The sequence below is a fragment of the Hydra vulgaris genome, chromosome 03 (assembly GCF_038396675.1).
Source record: "Hydra vulgaris chromosome 03, alternate assembly HydraT2T_AEP".
NCBI lineage: Eukaryota > Metazoa > Cnidaria > Hydrozoa > Anthoathecata > Hydridae > Hydra > Hydra vulgaris.
In genome coordinates, this window is record NC_088922.1 from 31498174 (window position 1) to 31512500 (window position 14327).

The 14327-nt window shown below is 26.8% G+C and overlaps 1 protein-coding gene across 1 annotated transcript in view; it reads right to left on the minus strand.

Annotated features, from left to right (window-relative positions):
• The window catches only part of LOC101235657 (exportin-7), a 193281-nt gene that overhangs the window by 116987 nt on the left and 61967 nt on the right, over positions 1-14327 (minus strand). Inside the window, exons 15-16 of the mRNA XM_065792921.1 lie at positions 11144-11201; positions 6262-6394 (exon numbers count right to left, since the gene is read on the minus strand). Coding sequence (XP_065648993.1) covers positions 6262-6394; positions 11144-11201 — 191 coding nt within the window. The remainder of the gene's footprint in view (positions 1-6261; positions 6395-11143; positions 11202-14327) is intronic.

A 14327-nucleotide genomic window follows, 5' to 3' on the forward strand; every position in this document is an offset into this window, starting at 1 on the left:
TATAATTTGATACAATAATTGTTTTTTAGTAATGCATTATTTAAAAAGCACAGAGGAATAAAATTTGACTTGAATGGATAAAATATGAAGTTAAGATTATTTATATTAAAAATAATAATAATAATAATGATATATAAATTTACAGTTTGTGATAAAAAACAGATTTGTGATAAAAACAGATTTGTGATAAAAAACAGGTTTGTGATAAAAAACAGAAAAACAGAACCATTCTTTGTGTTTAAAGAAGACAATCAATTATACTTTATGTAAAATCCATTAAATTTAATTGAGAAAACTTATTAAACTTCATTGTTTTTTTAAAAACCACAAAAATCCAAAATAATAGACATGAATGTTTATTATTTTGGATGATAAAAATTAAAGAGGACCAAGCAAGATTAAAATTCAGAAAATTTTTGGATTTAATATTGTGCACTATGTCAATCCTCCTTATTTGGTCCTAGTAGACCACCATAAAAATATCTGGCCTCAAAGTCATTGTTAAACTGAAGAAGATGTTTTAGAAAAAAGTTTCATATACATTTTAATGAGTTTGCAGAGTTTTATTTGCATTTTTTTTATTAAAACGCTGCAAATATATTTAGAAATACGAGAAATAAATTTTCAATATATTATCAGTTATACGGATGTTGAAAAACAGTAGCATATATATTGTATACTGCTACTTAATTTTAATTTGAGTAATATAAATTTGATTACTTAATAACAATTTTTACATAAATGTGAAATATATATAAAAAAATTGTATATTTTGTGATCAATTCTGTTGTATTTTATAATATAAAAAATATTATTTAATATGGCTAGGGCAGGGCATGTTGGAAAAGCTAGAGGAAGAAGAATTCTTTATCTATTGGGGTACCCTCTCCAGATATTTTCGCCAAATAGACTTCCAACCTGTGGGGAAGTTTGTCGCAGAACTTACTGGATTAACTGGAGTCATGCAACTGCAATCAAAACATTGTCATCCTAAATTGGATGTCCTCTAGGGAGTACAGGGAAGCTTAAATGACGTGGTGTATGTGTTTTGCCGATAGAAGAAACAAAATATTAAATGTGTGCATCATAAGGGAGCTGGTTAAAATTTGGAACATGGCAGACTGATGAAAATTTATTACACATAAAATGTTTACATTTTTTTAATGTTGTAACTTTTTAATTTAGGAATAGAATCATTGCTCTTTATACCCAGTATATCAAAGTTTTAAACATGAGAACCCTAGAGATGAGCAAACAAACCATGAGCCAACACACTCAAGAGTTCTTAGACAAGGCCAATGTTTTGTTTCCTATACACAAGGAAGACACTTTCAAGTTAATTAGCAAAGATCCTAGAAGGAGTAAAGAGGCTTTAAAGAAGGATTCAAATATTTTGAAGAGATGTTTGAAAGTGACATGATGTCCTACAAAAATGATAAAACATTTGCTGAAATAGTTGCTGAAGGTGAGGAAATAATGAAAAACCTACTGAGGAAGTTGGTAGAAGAAGAGCAACAGGAAGAGAGACTGAGACCAATTACTGAAAAAAGCAGCAGAAGAAGGTTTGAGAAATTTTGAGCAGGAATTCTCTATTGGGTGTAGTGTAGGGTTTCTCAAACGGGATCCCGGGGATAAAAGTGGCAGCGGGATTTCCCAGTATATCACTGTTATATCCCGGAACATAATTTTTTTTTAATTTTACATATGATAACTGCTTGAACTAATTTGACCAAAAATAAGAAAAATATTATTGCATTTAGTTACATTTTTATGTGTTCATATCTTATATTAAAACCTAGCAAAACAAGAAATGTTATTGAAACCATCTTAAACTATCTAACTCAAGGAAAAGAAAACATCGCATTGCAATTTGCAATGCAATGTTTTCTTTTTTCTTGTTATTATAAAATATAAAAAAGATTTCTTGCGACAAAAACAGTTTGATTTTTAAACTTCTAGATTATTGAAAAGTTAAACTTTTTCTGTATTGAAATATTTAATAATTTTTGTATTTAAAAAACGGCAAACAAAGACATATAAAGTCATACATAAGATAACATACAGATGTAAGAAATATTTATAACTTTACCTTTAGTTGTTTTACGATTCAATTTAGTTATACCATGTCAATTGTAAATGGATCGAAAGCATGGCAATATTTTTGTTAAGAAAAATCTGGCAAATCTGCAATTTGTAAAAATTGCAATGTAAAGATAATGTGCAAAGGATCTTCAACAAGTGGGCTCCTTCGTCATTTAAAAAAGGCACATAAAGATTTGGATTTAAATATGAAGCATCAACATGGAGATACTGGTTCAGAAACTAAAATTGTGCAAAAGAAAATCACATTGTATGTTAAACAGCAGACTATCGAGGAAATTGTGTCAAAGCTAGCAACGGTGGATGGCTTCTCAATAAATGCCATAACAAAAAGTGAATTTATTAGAAAATCATTGTCTTAAAAAGGCATGTTATTACCAAAAAATCCATCCCATGTCATGAGTATGTTAAAAAAACAATATGATTTAGCTAAACAAACTGTGGTTTTAGAGATAACAAAAGAAATATCTAGCGGGTCGCGATTTTCTTTATCATTAGACGAATATACGTCTTTAAAAAATCAACGTTATTTAAATGTAAATTTACACTTACTAATAAAGTTTTGGAACCTGAGATTGACTCCAATTGCTGGATCACTTCCTGCAGAAAAAATTGTCGATCTGGTTGAAAATAAACTGCCAGATTTCAATTTATCAATTAAAAAGCACATCATAGCTAGTGTCACTGACGGAGCATCCATAATGAAAAAATTTGGACAGCTAAGTGGTATTGAACATCAGCTGTGTTATGCCCACGGACTTCATTTGGCAGTATGTGATGTTCTTTACAAAAAGTCAGACTCTTCAGCAAAATATATTGAATCGCAGTTGCAAGATTCCGATGAAAGTTTGAGTGATTACGATGAGTTTGATGATGTCTTTGACTGTAATGATGAGTCATACAGCTCAACAGGCGTTACGTTTATTGATGATTTACAAAATAGCGTAAATATAGCCTTAACAATTCAAAAAGGTTCAAAAAGTGGTTTGAATGTTCCGCAAACCACCTCTTAAAAATGATGTTTTACAAATCTACGTAAAATCTACGTTTCATAAAGAACTGAAGCTGATATTAGATGTCAAAACAAGGTGAAATAGTCTTGTTGCAATGCTAGGAAGATTCCTTAAAGTAAAGACATGTATACTAAAAGCAATGATCAATTTAAAAGAAGTTCTGAATATCTCCGAAGATGAATATGCAATTATGAACACTATAACAATTTCTCTGCAAACGATAAAAGTTGATTAAAAGTTAATAGAAAGACTTGGTAGAAATAATGCTACTCTACTTGACGCAGAAGGTGTTATGATATTCATCTTAGATGATTTGGCGGAGAAAAAAAATTTGATAGCTAATAAACTGCTTCAATCTGTGCAGCAGAATTGAAGAACACAGAAATGCCAATTTAAATATACTAAAATTTTTAAACAACCCAATTAGTTATAATCAGGAATCAAATATCAAATCCAAACTACTATTATTGCTTAAACATGCATTAAAAGCAACAGCAAAAAAATTTATACCAGGTTGTACATAGAGGATGCTAGCACTAGTTCATCAAATAATGAAATAGTTGAAGTGAGTCGTGATAATGAAAACATGGTTTCTGATCCGTCAATACCTCAACCTGTTGCTCCAATTATATTTGGCAATAGTATTTTGACACTTGAACAAAAATTGGATGAAACTATTTGTAATGTCAAACAAGTAGAAAAAGCAGCTCTAGAAAACATTAGCAATTTAAAAAACCTCACAAAAGAAATCAAACTTTTTGAGGCAACTGGAAAACGTAGCGAAAGTTTAGAAAGAATATAATCAACATTAATGACCATCAAGCAGACATCAATTGAATCAGAAAGAGCTTTTTCTGCCGCGGGTCTATTTATGGGAAAAATTCGTTCACGATTAAGTGACAAATCAATTGATTGCTTATGTTTTTTAAAACAATATTTTATTTTAAATAGTAATTTTGAATTTTTGAGAATTTTTTTATTTTCTGAACAAATATAATTGATTTCTTAAGAAATTTGAGTTAATTTTCTGCATTACTAATCAAAAATCATAATAACCATATTGTCTAATTATACTAAGTTATCATTAGCGTGCTAAGGTAACTTTGTCAGAAGCTGCTTGTTTTTATATTAAAAATAATGCCGGTAAATCCCGGGATAAATAAGTTGCACACCGGGAATCCCGGGATGCTAAATTTACAGAAAATGAGAAACCCTAGTGTAGTGGAACAGAAAATGATTCAGACTTTGAGACTCCTACTGCAAAGAAAAAAAAGTTGTATGATTCAACCAAGATTTGTCTTCAACTTATTTTGGATAAGTGGATTCCATTTATGACAAGGTAAATATATATGTTTTGTATATAAAAAAGTGAAGTACATTACAAGTTTATATAAAACTTCAAGTTGAAACAACTTAAATGTTATATAATTTAAAAAATGACAATGCTCTTTTTTTTAGGTATGAAGTTAGCGTGAGAGTAGGTATGAAGTTAGCGTGTCACCTCTCAAAGCAATCAGACATGTTTCTCAGATGTCTTTTTTTTTTCCATCTTGGTATAACCAAAGATGGAGAAAAAAAAAAAGACTTCTGAGAACAAAGTCAATTTTGGAGAAAAATCTCAACAATAAATCTTTCAAGACATTTGTGTCCAGTGTATGTCAATTAGCAGTTGTTAGTGGCAGGGCTGAAAGACACATCAAACTGGTGCAGGATTTCATTAAAGGACACATTCCAAAGACAGGCTCCAGGATACAATGATGGTGGTTTTAGACAACTGGCAGAATGTGTCTAAATGCGCCACTAAACAAGACTTGAAAAATATTTAGATAAAAAAAAGCACTTTATAGCTATATTTTTGTTTTTGAAATATACTTTTTCCAATTATTAAAAGTTTATTAATTCTTGCTCCACCTAATTTTTTCTGTATTCTTTAGTATTTTATTTTAAAAAACATTTTAGAACAATTATAATAAAGAATAATTATGAAAGTTGCAGTAAGTATAGCAGTCAAAATTAATGAACTGGATGATTAACTTTAAGTTAATTAGATTATTTTATAAAAATATTGAATACTACCAAAGTTCCAATCAATAAATGGAAAACTAATTAAAATTTATATGCAAGTTTTTTCTAAAACACCTTCTCCAGCTAAAATGGTAGTCTACTGGGACCAAATAAGGAGGATTGACATAGTGCACAATATTAATTTGAAATTTTTTTTCTTTCTGGGACACCCTAATATATATATATATATATATATATATATATATATATATATATATATATATATATATATATATATATATATATATATATTTATATATATATATTTATATATATAAATTATGTTAGAGTATTCTACTAACAGAGTGTTCAATGTTCTAAAAGAACAGAGCAATAATAAATTAGTAAAAACACTTATCTAATTTTTGATTACTTCAACACTGTGTTTCACTATCAGTAGGTTCATCAGGAAGAATTCTTCCTGATGAACCTACTATATATATATATATATATATATATATATATATATATATATATATATATATATATATATATATATATATATATATATATATATATATATATATATATATATATATATTATTTAGATGAATAAAAATAATTGATTAGCAGGACTTAAAATTTCATTCCTGTAGGCAATCATTAGCCATTATTAAAAACAAAAAGCGTAAACAAACCATAACAAAAACGTAATAATTACAGTAGAATGACTCCTGACGTTATAAACTAATCTACGTAAAAAACATATAAAAAAATAAATAACAAAAAGCCGTTATAGTTTATTAGTCTCCTGCTTATTAGTCTTCCTAGAAGCAGCAGGCTCAAAAGAAGTTAAATTTACATGAAAATTATAACTTTTGTATTATCATATTTCTTTGAACTTAGGTAAAACATAAACTTATATAAAAATTATAACTTTTGTATCATCGTATTTGTTTGAACTTAAATTTATTTAAAATTTAAACATTTTGTCTTAAAAAAATACTTTAAAAAAGGATTCTTTTTTTTTTAAATAACAGTTTTTTTGCAACAAATTCTAAATTTATAATTTTTATATAAAAGGATAAAAATAAAAAAGTTAATTATAAATACAAAACACAAAAATAAAAATCACATAATTTACCTTCTTGTATAAGAAAAGAAGAAGATATTGATTGGCCAGAGAGAAGTTCTTGGTAAACTTGAGCTGTTTGATCAAACGCTTGCATCAAAAGACCGCATGACTTTTGATAATCACAGCGTGCTATTGTTGATATCTAGATATTACATTTATATAATGAAATATACTCAATATTATAATAGAGATTTTTATACTTTACTTATTATAATTAACTACATATAGTTATAATTACAATTATATATAGTCAAACGTTATTGAAAATATATTTTTATTGGTATTAATAGATCATAAATTGTTCTTAATATATTCAGATTCCTGCAATATTAATGCTATATTACTACAATATTGATATACAATATGATGATGATGATGATGATGATGATGATGATGATGATGATGATGATGATGATGATGATGATGATGATGATGATGATGATGATGATGATGATGATGATGATGATGATGATGATGATGATGATGATGATGATGATGATGATGATGATGATGATGATGATGATGATGATGATGATGATGATAATGATGATGATGATGATGATTTTATATGAATAAATATTTTTTACACAAGGAAGTGAAAAGAATTTTATTGTGCAAAAAAAATTAATCTGTGACTAAATTAAAACAAGAATGCAGAATAATGTGCAAGTATGCCGAACATTATCCAAGTATGCAGAACATTGTGCAAATATGCAGAACACTGGTCAAATAAGCAAAACGCTTAGCAAAATAACCTTTTTGACTTTTTAATCACTTCTGTCTAAGAAGAAAAAGCAATTAAAAAATTCAACAAAGGATAAACTTGTTTTTCAGAACTAAATGGGTTATTAGTATCAAGGACAAAAAAAGGGTCATTAGTATTAGGAGAAAAATTTAAAGTAAATGATTACCCATTTTTTACATTATCCTTGCAAGAATTTTATTTATCAATGACAAAAGCCAACATTACAAATTTTATAATCCAATAAAATTTAAAAAAAAATTTATCTTCAACCATTTCTAATAAAATTCAAAAAACACATTTAACTGACTTAAATTAATAAACTCTATAATAATAACAAAACAACAGTTAATCAAATACAACCAGCCTCATGCTCTGCTAACTTTAATTTGTGTAACTTGTTAAGACCGCAAAAGGCGCCCTTTGATACAACTTTAGCTTAGCAAATAGAAATGAACTGCAAAACTGTTTGAAATTTTCAGGGCCGACGACATGGGTTTCCAAACGAAATGGCACAATCATCAATTTTTAAAAAAGTCCTCTATATCAAGAAATTTCTTGAAAAAAAAAAAAATGAACAATAAAGAAAAAGTTGAAGAGAAAAAAATTTCTCTCTGACTGCATATTTCTAAATGTTTTTTGATTAGAGCTAACTCAATTACTTTATATTACCTAATATTCTTTATTTTCTTTATTGTTTTTTTTTCTCTCTAAGACTGGATGTTTCTGGATGTTGATGTTTGAACTTTTTGTCTTATTTGCATTATTCATTTGCCAATATTGTTGTTATTGATAACTTTAATGCCAACCAACCTGAACAACTTGGTTCATCCTATCATCCTATTATCTTACTACTAACTTTATGCAGTTGAAGACTTTTGCAGTTCTGCTGTAAACTTTCTAATCCATCTTGAGATTTTATTTCTAATCATAGTCATTCTTTTTTCACTAGAACATTCTTTTCTTAGATATCCATATATTATATTTAGTAACAATTTTTTTTTGTTTAGCAATAATTTTTATCAAGTAATAAATTACTTATTTTTATTATTATTTGATTAAAAATTTGACAAAGAGCTATAAAAGTTTTTGCTGCTTATAAAAAAAGCTCATTTTTTAATAATTCTCTTGAAAACTTCTTTTTATCATTGCAAGAAATCAATGCAAATAGGTATTGTCTAATGCTAAGGTACATAATTCTCAAAATACTAAATCTAATATTTTATCACATAACTTTGGTTCAAGAAACTTCCATAAAATCTTTATAAGTTTCATTACCAAAGGTAAGTTAATACATCATCCTTAATACATGGGTCTGATCTTATTAGATCTCAAAAGAATAAAGCATAAATTCAAAAAACTTCTTTGCAATTTATCTCTTAAATCTGATTTCAACACTCTGATATTTCATCTCATTTGATTAACAATCCTGATATCTCGGGAAAAAATAATAATTCATTGCAAGACATCTAAATCGTTTCAGTGTCTGTGGCTAAAGTTATTTATTGTTTAAATTCTTTTTAGCTAGTAGTCTTGACAACATTCCTCTGACAGTTATACAAGTATACAATTATACAGTATTCTACAGAACTTACTCTAACTTCTCTCTAAACTATTTAACATGTGCTTAACTGAATATTGTTTTCATGCATGCTGGAAAATGTCATATGCGGTTCCAATTTTAAATTTAATGATTGCTCTGACCCCTCTAATCATCTTAGTCTCTTACTATTATGCAACCTGTCTCTTATTATTATGCAATCAGTCTCTTACCATCTTTTAAAACCCAGAAGTATGGTAAAAACTCTATTGTTTATCAGTGCATCTGTGAATGGAACAGGAGCCTTGCATGCATTTTGAATGAGTCTAAAAAACTATATCCTAAAATACCTTTACTCCATCTTAAACAATATCAATTTGAAAAAATTCTGAAAAACTATTTATTTTAACTTTTAGACATATTATCCTTACGATTAAAATATTCTTTTAATTTTCTTTTTGTCATTACTACAACTATCATCAGTACTTTTTGTTTATTATTTTCATTTTTTAATAATTAAACCTGAAAATTATGATTTCTATATGTTTGTTTTAATATATGTTCAATGTGCTTTAATCTATGTGTTTACGGTCCATATGTTTCAATGCATGTCTTTGCTTATTATTACTTATATGTTTAAAAATTGGAGTCACTCCTTTGATCAGATTTCTGTATGAGTGACACCATCCTAAATAAATCATTAACTTATTATTATAAATAACTTTATGCTCATAACTACCATTACAAAATTAGTTGTTAATATTATTTTTTCATTGTAATTATTGTAAACATACTTATTATTACCATTACTATAATTTGTATTAATTTTTTTTTTATCTTATATTATTAAAATATATTATTATTATTATTGTTATTATTGTTAATATTATTATTACTATTATTATTATTATTATTATTATCGTTATTATTGTTATTATTATTATTACTATTACTATTGTTATCTTTATTATTATCCAAACTATTGTAAAAAATGATTTATGGAAAATAAATAGCTTGTTATTATTGTTTTGTTGTTGCTACTATTATGTAAGGTCTTTGAGTCAAATTAATAAACTTTTAATATCTTATCTTGAATTCAACAACTTACTCTCTGACAGTCAATATTAACTTTGGTCTTATCATACTGGTGACTTGTTAATTGTAATAACAGAAAGATTTTAAATGGATGCAGTGAGGACAAATTTTGCCCTTACCATATCAAAAATACTATTGCTCTTACCTAATCAAAATCTTATTCATAAGGTTTGGCTGGTCTGCTTCATAAGCTCTGATCATATCTGGAATAGCTCCCAAAAATATAGATTTCTTATTGCAGTATTAAAGTCATATTTGATAAACAACAGGTTCCTGAGACTTTTTAAATATTTTTTATTTCAGTGTTAAAATCATATTTGAAGAACAGTTCCTAAAGTTCCTAGAATTTCTAAATCTATTGAGCTATTTTAACTTTTTTGCGGTATTAATAACCATATTTTATGAATAACACTCCATTATTTCCAGTATCCTGTGGTACGAACGGCTTTATCCTTGGTCCTGTATTGTTTCTTATCTTTTTATTACTACTACAGTTATTAAAATCATAATAAAAATCTTTCTAATCACACCTTTAAAATGGGCTTTCTGATGACACTCCAAATACTCCAGTCTTTACAAAAATCACTCTTTGATCGCTTAAGACATGATTTAAACATATCTGTTCTGTGATACCTTTGAATTTTGCAGTTGCTGGTGTGTTGTTCCAATATATTGATAAATGACATAACGATATGTAATAAATATATGATATAAATGATAAATAATCCTTGATAACTCAAACAAAAAAAGCTTATCATAAACAATCATACTCGTTACTTCTAATGGTTGTTTACAGTAACAAGTAAATATACTTTAAAAAGTATTTTGCATAATATAAAAACATTTTTTTTAAATTTTTCAAAAAATGGTGAGAAAAAAAATTTGTATTATATAACACATTACACAACACTTCTTGTATTATGTTTTAAAAAACATAACATAAAATAATTTTCTATCTAAATTTTAGTTTTCTTGCTTTTTTTCATTTTCTTTAAGATAAGTTACTTTTTTAATTTTTTTTTGGGCCTTTTTGAAATGCATAAATTGTCAAACTTATCTTTCAACTAATATTTTCAAACATAAAACTTATATTTTGAAACGCATAAGTTGTCAAAGCTATTAGCTGTGGTAGAATTAAAAAAATTCAATTTATATGCATGGTCAGAAATGGCGCGAAATTGCACACCCTTCTTTAAAGTAAAATTTTTTCTTGGGTTTTGTCTGACATGTCTACCAATCCAAAGTAATTACCAGACAAATTGTCCGCAACAAAAAAGTTTGTTATTTCAAGCTATGTATTCTACTGCTTTTTAATGTTTCAGAATTCTCTCTCTTGTAATGTTTTCCTGACAGTTTTTTGCATATTCTAATCTTGAAATTTAACTCTCCTTCATTTTTTAGTAAAACATAAATAGTAATTGCCTTGTTGGAAATAGATTTTTTAGAAAAATTAAAAAATTTCTGATAATAATGAAACCATTGTTGTTTTTTTTGAAATTGTAAAAAACATAAACCTGATCTAATTGCTGATGAAGAGTAGCTTTGTCATCAAGAGGATCTTCTAAACCACCTCTAAATAAGTTAAAATTAAATCAGGATTAATATATTTAATTATATACACACATATATATATATATATATATATATATATATATATATATATATATACATATATATATATATATATATATATATATATATATATATATATATATATATGTATATATATGTATGTATATATACATTTTTTTTTTAGTTGATTCACCTTCTCAAGGCCAAGAAGGCCACTACAAACGAGGAGGCTACTACCCTTTTCAACTCTATAACTCCGAAAAACGAACCTTTGACAAACAAGGCCGCTGTGCGGAGAAAATGATGCTCAACTAGGGTTAGAGAGCCTTTACCAATTTTTGCAGCGACATTTTTGCTGAGTGGTAGGTTGTACCACATGATATTGCCGCTTGTGCTTTTTTCGTTGTATTGGTTTTATGTTTGGTTGGAAGGTGAGTGTATAATTGTATCTAGATTTTTTTAATGCATCGTCATAAGCAGGAAAGAATTTTTAAAAATAACTTCCCTTGACAATATGACAGACAGTTTTATTTCCATAAATTGTGGCAGACTTTTTATAATTTTAAGTGGATGGTTAGAATCAGCATGTATTTAATTAAGGGTATTATCCACATTATTGCAAGGTTTTTATCCACATTATTGGAAGGTAAAATTAAATCAAGATTTAAGGTTACATCAAGAAAATTTAAATTTTTCAGAAGTTGATAGAAATGAGAAAGTCATGAATTTTAAAAATTTGCACAATATATTTTTTAATTTTTTTATTTGTTGTCAACTTTTATTTTTAAAAATAATCAAACCGCCATCTCTATGTAGACCAAAATGATTCTTGTTATAAAATTGCAAAGCTGAAACAAAAAGAAAATACCAACTAGTTCGCATACCTCTGCACCATCAAAGATGCCCATGGTGACATCAAATAGACCAGCTCTTTTTTTTAACCCATGTTATTCCATTGTTAAAAAAGTAAAGATTTTTTTGCATACTGTATTAATGCACGATTTTCTTTGCTTACAAATAATTAATTGCCTCTTTTAAAAGATTTTTGGAGGTTGATGGATAAAGTCATTAATATCAAAGAGTTTGTTTTGTTAACACCTTAAAACCAGTTTAATAAGTCTTGGGTGCTTTGCCATTGATTTAAATAAGGTTTTGCTCTTAATTCTGAATTGATATTCAATAAAAGAATTTTTGAAATTCTACCTGATTCTTTGCAGGATTTAAAAGTCAAATATTTCGATTATTGAAAAACTGACTTTGTAGTCTTTTTTGTGTGTGTTGGTTTTTTTTTTGTGGTCTTTTTTTTTTTTTTTTTTTTGTGGTCTTTTATAAAGCAGTCATAAGTTCCGTTTATTTACATTTTATTAAAAACGGAATAAATTAAAAGTTGCTTACTTTCTTGAAAGGATTTGATATCCTGATTTTTTGTTGATGTTGTAAAATGTTGATTAATTACAATTGGTATAAAAAGTTTAAAAAACATGTGGAAATACACCTAAAAATATGTGGAATAATGGACTTACAATGACCCGTAAAATTTGGGTCATGGTAAGTCCACACCAAATTTTTCCACACCAAATTTTTTCTATACTTATTCTTTATAAAATTGTTTCAATAATTTTTTTAGTAAGTGGTAGAAAAAACTTTAAAATCTTTGTTTTGAACAAATAAAATACTTATAAATTCTTATTGTAAAATTGTAAAAACATGTGCAGGCTTATTAATTTTTTTCTTTATTAATTTTCTAATAAGTTTTTATTAAATTTTTTTTTAGACTATCTGCAGCTTATTAGGACCCTCTCCTTGTTAAATATTTTTGAAGAAAATAAAAGTTTAAATGTAAAACCTTTTTTCCTATAAGAAAGAAAGTTCTCTTTTTAATGTATGTTAAACGCACAGATTTAACTAATTACCAAAGCAGATAACATAAGTATCTCTATCATGTTCATAAAAATTTAGGCTTTATTTAAATTCCCTGCCTTTTGTTTTATTATAGTATATAATTTATAGTATATAATAATTGTTTTGTTATAATATATAATATATGCTATGCATATAATATCAATAGAACTTTAAAAAAGGTTTTATATTTATATATTTAAAAAATTAAAAAAGATTAAAAAAAAAAAAAAAAATTGCAAGCACCAGGATTTAAACCCCTGCCTTAAAATTTAAAAGCGCAGCAAGCTAACCACTTTAGCCACTAAGGCATACTAATCTAAGAATTTTTAACACTATTCAATAAACAAAAGACTTTATAAAATGACAAATTAATGCTATAAATAAAATTAAAGAGATATTGCCACAATGCAACTTTAAGTAAAAAAAGTTTTACAGTTTTCTTAAAAGTTCTAAAATATTTTGGAAAATTTTTAGACCTTCTATTTAAAATTTAATTATTAGAAAAATTTGATACTTTCATTCATTTGGTCTAAAATCAAAAAATCGACATACCGCATATCAAATAAACAAAGATAGAAAAAAATTACTTATAAAGCTTTATTTGAGAGTGAACTGTAAATCATTTTCACAAAATAGCCCATATGTAGTCCACTATTTTATACTGTCCTTTGATAACAATATTCTATGTTGCTTATATCTTGATAAAAGCAGTTGCCATGCTACTTTCAGTAAGCTCCCATACTCTCCTTGAACTTATTGAGATGAGCACCAAGATGTTATTATTAATTATATTATTATTGACTTTATTACTCAGCAACATATCAACACTGGTATAGTCCTGGTGTAGAGATGCACAGAATGGATGAAGCTTCCATTGCACAGTGGGAACATTCCATTGAAATAGGTGGCCGAAAATATAATTGTTGTATTTATGTGGATATTAGACATTGAAAAAAAATACCCCAAAAGATTAGCCCCCTCCCCCTAAATATGAGGGCAATGAATCCAAAAAAAGATTTTTGCTTCTATCTACTACTAAATTTAAATTCATTGACAGGTTTTAACTTTCATCGAATTATCATTTAAAGTTATGATCATGTTAAGTTTACAACACCCTCATTTTGGGGAGGGTGAAAATTTTATTATTAATACTATAGTGTATATATATATATATATATATATATATATATATATATATATATATATATATATATATATATATAT